Below are 6,253 nucleotides of genomic sequence, written 5' to 3'. Positions count from 1 at the left end.
ATTCTCTTATTTCTTGAGTGTTTGCTCATGCAAAATAAAACGCGATTAACATAGATAAAAAATGAATGATATTTAATTTTGATTAATCAAAATTAATCCACAGAAACCCTTTGATTAATCTGATTAAATTTTTTTATCGCTTGACAGCGCTAGTGACTTCAGATCACAGAGATGACCATAAAAATTCACTGAATAACATGCAAAGTTATTGTTAAAACATGTAGAAAGACAGTTCACCCTAAAAACACATGTGAATATCTTGTCACTCATCGACAGGAACTCAACAGGAATGTGACAATCAAAGGTGCAAATGGGAAGTCGATGAAGGCCCTGCAGGTTTTCACAGCAGCTTTACGATACATGAAAGATGACGCACTGGAAACTATCCAGAACAACACCCAGGGGAGGAAGTTCTTTGCCTCTGACTTCACCTGGGTGCTGACTGTCCCCGCCATCTGGGATCCTTCAGCTAAACAGTTCATGAGAGAAGCTGCAACTGAGGTAACGCTGAAAACATCAAGTGTTGGGAGATGTGCAGTAAAAGTTTTGGTTTTGAAAAGGACTGATCAGTTTTGCTCTTGAACCTTTAGGCTGGTATTGTGACTGAAGAAACTAAAGACAAGCTGCTCATTGCACTGGAGCCAGAGGCAGCCTCAGTCTGGTGTAAGAAGCTGCCACCTGAAGGTTTCATCACACAAAACCAGGGAGGAGACACATTAGACCAGACATCAGGAACACAATATGTTGTTGTTGATTGTGGAGGTAATGTGTGTGTTTATTGTTCTTCCCATCACTGGTTTTAAACCACGAACCAAGACTTACTCTAATGGTTCCTAGCTGGGCTTCAGTTGACCTACTGAACCTAAAAGTTTCTGTTATAATTTGTTGTCATGGGTGAAAGTGTCTGTAACATGGTGTTTGTACAGGCATTGGTCAGATTCTTTTTGTGTTGCAGGTGGAACTATTGACATGACAGTTCATGAGGTGCTGGAAGGAGGAGCCCTGAAGGAGCTGGACAAGGCCTCAGGAAACGACATGGGAGGTCAAACTGTTGACAGGAAGTTCAAAGAGTTCCTCAGAGAAATCTTCTGTGATGGTGTCTGGGATGAATTTGAGAGAGAGTTTCCCAGTGAGGTTCAGAGAATGATGTATGATTTCACTGTTCTCAAAAAAAGAACAGAGAAAGATGTTCAGATCACCTGCCAATATAATCTGGGAGAAATAGCTAAGAAAAAGAAAAACATGGAGCAGTTTTTTAAAGGAGTGCAGGGAGCTTCCTGGAACAGCGGGTCAATCAAAATCACAAAGGGGAAGATGAAATCCTTCTTTGAGGGGTCTCTAACCAGCGTCACCAAAAGTCTCAGAGAAATCTTAAAGAAAGACCTGAGCATTGAGTTCATCGTGTTGGTGGGGGGCTACGCTGAAAGCGAGACCCTCCGTCAACACATCATCAGGGAATTCAGACCAAACTGTAAAGTGCTGTGTCCTGCTAGGCCCCAAGAGGCGATTGTGAAGGGAGCTGTGATGTTTGCAACAAACCCAGCTGTGGTGGCATCTCGCAAAAGTGCCTTCACTTATGGGACCGATATCTCTAGGAGGTTTGATGAGTCCAAGCACAAGGCAGAGAAGAAATACACTACCAAAGATGGAGAAGATCGGTGTGACGATATCTTTAGCAAACTTGTAGATATTGATGAGGATGTGCGCTGGGATGAAACCAGGGAATACACCTTTACACCTGTAGTAGCCAATCAGAAAAGTATGGAGTTACGTTTTTTTCAGACGCGCAGAACACCAGCTCCACTCTATGTGGATGAGAAGGGAATAGAGGAAATCGGCTCCTTCTGTGTTGACATGCCAGACATTACAGGTGGCAAGAATCGTAAAGTCAAACTGGAGATTAGGTTTGGCTTCACAGAAATGATAGCAACTGCTACTGACATGAAGTCCAAGTCAACAGCTTCAGTCAATCTCGACTTCATGACTCAGGAATAAGAAATGTTTCAGAAAACACAGCTGGTGAGAGTTGGGTCAGACAGTTTTAGAATCACTGGAAGTGTCTGTAATCAGAGATATACATTGATCATTTTTCTGGTATAATGATATACTGTATTTTATTTTAGTGAGTTAAGTTTTGTTTTTGCACATTGAAACATTTTTTTTCATTTTTTTTATATAGTTAGAGTTCCTTTAAATCAAACAGCTGATATTAAAATGGCTGTAATTCAAAATGGTTATACAATGATAATCCTGTAATAACAAATATTTGATGGATACTGTATGTTAACTGGAATATGTCTAATGTTTTGCTGTTATACTGATGAGTCAGTACTTTCCATGAATAGTGAAGAGGTATGTCAGGGATCTATAGAACAGATTCTATGTAGGCTACATATTTATAAGGTTTTTCATTCTGATTGTGATACAGTACAAAATATGTAAAAATTAATAAATAAAATAAAATAAGTTTTATGAAAATTATTCAGAAGCCATTTTCTTCAGGCAAAGACAACAATATGCTGAGACAAAAAAGAAAACATTAAAAGAAAAGGGAAACAATGTTAAGTAGCTCAGGTCGTGTAAGAAAAAAGGCCTTAACTTTAACTTTCATGTCAATTTGGGAAAAATTGCAGTAAAGACACCTGATCTTACAAACCTTAAATATATTGGACTGATGGGATGATTATTGTTGTGTTCATGTTGCCGATGTTTTGCTTATTTTGAATGTTGTGTAAAACTAATAAACTAAGAAAAGAAAAAACAGATGATGGTTGTTGAATTTCATGACCCTCCTAACACCTTCAACCCAACATGTCTCTACATGTGGGAGCGTTATGGAGCCTGTAACAAGGCAGAACCTCATCACTACACAACTGAGACTGAACTTGTCCACTAACTGTTATGAATCCTGGATCATCCTCCAGAGCCTCAAAGTCAATAATGATGATCTTTAGACGGGTTAAGTTCTCCTGGTTCTTCCTGGTCGAGGCCTCGGTTCCCTCATGGTGCTGAGGTTATGGACAAGAACTTCTTCTGACCCTCTGAGTGATGGTTGTGCTAAATATGAGGAAGTCCCATGAAGACATCAGTGAGACATTGAGTCCACGTGAGCTCAATAAAGTTGGAGTTGAGTTAGTTTTGGTTTGGTGGCTCTGGGGTTACTTACCTTTGAATTAACTCATTTTTTTTGCAAGAAAGTATATATGTTTGCCCTCCTCCCTTCAGGAAAGCGTCTGAGGAGCATCAAGGCACCAGTCGCCTCAAGGACCTTCTATCCACAGACCATCAGGCTGCTGAACACTGCAATTATTCTCTTGGTTATTAAATGTTGTTTTTGACTATTTTATGGCTATTTAACCAGCTCACTTTGACCTGTACAATGAAGCAGCTTATTTCTAGGTGCAATATCACCTCAACAGAGATTTATTTATTGTATACTTATATTTTCTTTTGTATATATTGTTAAGATGGGGAGGAGGAGTGGCAAACTTTGGGGTTCATTCTCATAGTTTTTAACTTTGTAATTTTTATAATATTTAATTTGTAATTTATCTTTTTCTCCTATTTCAAATTGTTGCATTGTATTATTCTGCTATAATATTCTACCTTTGTACACTGGAGCTTTAATAAAGATGGGAAAGGGATTAATAAAGTATATTCTATTCTATTTATTTCTTGACTTATTCATTGCTCTTTTTATTGTGATGGGGGTTGAAGAGTTGTCTGGCACACTGCTTTTCATTACATTGACCGTACACGGTAGCTTTATTGTATATGACAATAAACTAAAACTAAATGTGTGTTCTTTCAGCAACTGGAGTTGTGGTTCAATGTGTAACATTTAATATCTAACGGACAAAAATAAACATGACTTACCTTAAAGAGCAAGAGAACCTGTCTGGAAACCCACGCTGTGTGTGTGTGTGTGTGTGTGTGTGTGTGTGTGTGTGTGTGTGTGCGTGTGTGCGTGCGTGCGTGTGTCAGAGACAGGAAACACTCTACTCACTGACAGGTGTCTTGTTGATGTGTTGGGTGTGGTACAGTGTGTGTGTCAGTGTGATCTGAAAGAACATTAACATTCATGTATTTACAAAACAATACATCCCATAATTTCCTCTAGTAGTGGTGCTACAGTGCTGCTGTAATGAATGCTGTAACAGCGCCATCTGGTGGCCATCAGGGTCTGTGGTGAGGTCACTGTGACTGCTGCTCCTCTTCCTCTCACCACTAAGATCAGTCATCAACCTCCAGACCATGTGACCTCGGTCTAGGGCTGCAACTAACCGTTATTTTGATAATCCATTCATCTGTCCATTATTTCTTAGATTAATCTGATTTTTTTTAAAAAGCACAAATTTAATTTTACATTGTAGGGAAGAGGAGAACGAGGAGACGAGTTGGTTCTTAGTTTGATCCAGCATGTCGCTGGCATCATTTATTTCTTTCTCCCTAACTATTCTATCTATTACTCAAAGACAGAATGTTATTCCAAATGGACAATATTAGTGCAAAAAAATGCACAAAAAGTTTTTTTTTAAGTAATTAGATCGGCCCAGAGCTGTTAAACTAATAATACATTTAAAAAAAAAAAAAGATGCGCAGTGACAGCTGCCTACGGCAACTCCACTTGGACAAAATTCGTTAGGGCACTGCACTGATTTGCTTACAAGCGGAAGTCTGCAGCATGTTTACATCCAGAGGAAAATCCTGAAGTTGATCATTCACTGGATCAACCGACAACAACCTGACGTTACTCCGACAGTTTTCAGTTTCGCTGCCACAGCCCGTCCTCCCCCGACCGGCCCACGTATTCACACCGTGATAAACATCAGTCACCACGGCAACAGGCTGGACCCTCGGTCACACACCGACAACCTTACACACACACACAGCAGCAATCTGATGTAAACATCCGTATTAACTGTAATAGCGCCCATCACCATAAAATAAGACGGTAAATGATCATCACATCTCTAATCTGAGTCTCGAGCTGAGCAGAGGAACAGCTGATCAAACCTCTAAGAAATGTTTCTTACCTTCACTGGTGACGTCTAAATCAGTCAGCAGCAGCAGTCATCAAGCTCCAACAGTTTAATAATCCATCGATAATAATCCTGTTTACATTGTGTTCCTCGTGGCCAGCGTGTTTCATTCATTTGCATTGTGTGAAAAAAAAGAGTTTTAGCTAACGTTAGCTAAAGCTTTAGCTAACATTAGCACCAGGAGTTGAGTTGAGTTGCTGAGGAGTGTGTGTTGGTATTTGCACAGGTGATATGTTAATATCAATCTACGCAGCGGTGCATGGCGCAGTTCGAATCCCGCGTCGGGCAGTCCTTTCCTGCATGTCATTCCCTCTCTCCTGTCTATCTCTATCCTCAAATAAAGTCCAAAAGCCAAAAATATACTTAAAAAAACAAACAAATAATAAACATCAACAGCTTGACTGTGCACTTGTTTATCAAAATAAGGCGCCGTATAAATAAAAAACAAAACAAAAAGAAGAGTCCAAGGAATAGAAACTGAGCTCTCCTGCTCAGTATTCTGGTAAATTCAGTTCAAGAGGATCCAATGTGTGTGTTCTGTGTACAGGGTTTTTTCTGCATTATAAATTTTGAGGCGGCCGCCTCGCTGAAATTGTCTGCCGCTGGAATCTTGATTGAAACTCAATGTTGTTTTATAGGAGCCCAGTGGCGCTGTTTTCAACTAGACCGCACAGAAGGGGTGCGTTTGATTTCAGCTCCGGGCCGCAAGATGACGTTGAGGCGCTGCTTGTGTGCCCGCGGGGGCGGGGCTCATTGGGGCTCCGCTCCGTGCAGACGTTGTGCTGAGCGTGAACGCACCCCACCGGCACAGAGCGTGAAGAGAGAGAGAAGAGACGGAGGGGTGAAGCTACTGTGAAGCCAGTTTAGTGGGTTAGCGAGGTATGTTGAGTCTAAAGCCAGGCTCTCCTGTACTACGAAGGTGGCTCTCTTTTAACCCGACTAGATCACCACGGTAACTTGTGCTTAGGTTATGTTCAGAGTTTCAGCGCCGCTGTTTCACTATTTAACTTATTTTCAGCTGCGTCAGCTTTACTTTGAAAGTCCAGTGGAGCTGAATCAGAATGGAGCGTTTGATCCGCTGCTGTTACTTTCTCTCTGAGCGTCTCCGCCTGCAGACGTTCAGCTGAGGGAAGACGCTGCTCAGTGTTGATCCGACTCGCGTCAGGAGCTCATTATATATTAGGCTACAGCCTAGGCTATATTTCACTTTT

The 6,253-nt window shown here is 40.9% G+C and overlaps 1 protein-coding gene across 1 annotated transcript; it reads left to right on the top strand.

The window, feature by feature from the left end:
- Positions 1–318: 318 nt before the first annotated feature.
- Positions 319–2,044, top strand: LOC146960142 (heat shock 70 kDa protein 12A-like). The gene is made up of 3 exons (XM_085772593.1): positions 319–501; positions 591–762; positions 956–2,044. The coding sequence occupies exons 1-3, from the start codon at positions 322–324 to the stop codon at positions 1,993–1,995; spliced, it is 1,392 nt and encodes a 463-aa protein (XP_085628719.1). The 5' UTR covers positions 319–321; the 3' UTR covers positions 1,996–2,044.
- The last annotated feature ends 4,209 nt before the right edge of the window (positions 2,045–6,253 follow it).

Source organism: Trachurus japonicus, unplaced genomic scaffold, assembly GCF_045865225.1.
Source record: "Trachurus japonicus isolate A0001 unplaced genomic scaffold, Traja_1.0 AP030661.1".
Lineage (NCBI taxonomy): Eukaryota > Metazoa > Chordata > Actinopteri > Carangiformes > Carangidae > Trachurus > Trachurus japonicus.
This window is presented reverse-complemented; position numbering and strand designations above follow the sequence as displayed.

Coding starts and splice junctions, on each gene's coding strand:
- LOC146960142 (XM_085772593.1), top strand. CDS start 322: ATGAAGGCCCTGCAGGTTTTCACAGCAGCTTTACGATACATGAAAGAT. Junction 502..590: donor TGAGAGAAGCTGCAACTGAG/GTAACGCTGAAA, acceptor TTGAACCTTTAG/GCTGGTATTGTGACTGAAGA. Junction 763..955: donor TGTTGTTGTTGATTGTGGAG/GTAATGTGTGTG, acceptor TTTGTGTTGCAG/GTGGAACTATTGACATGACA.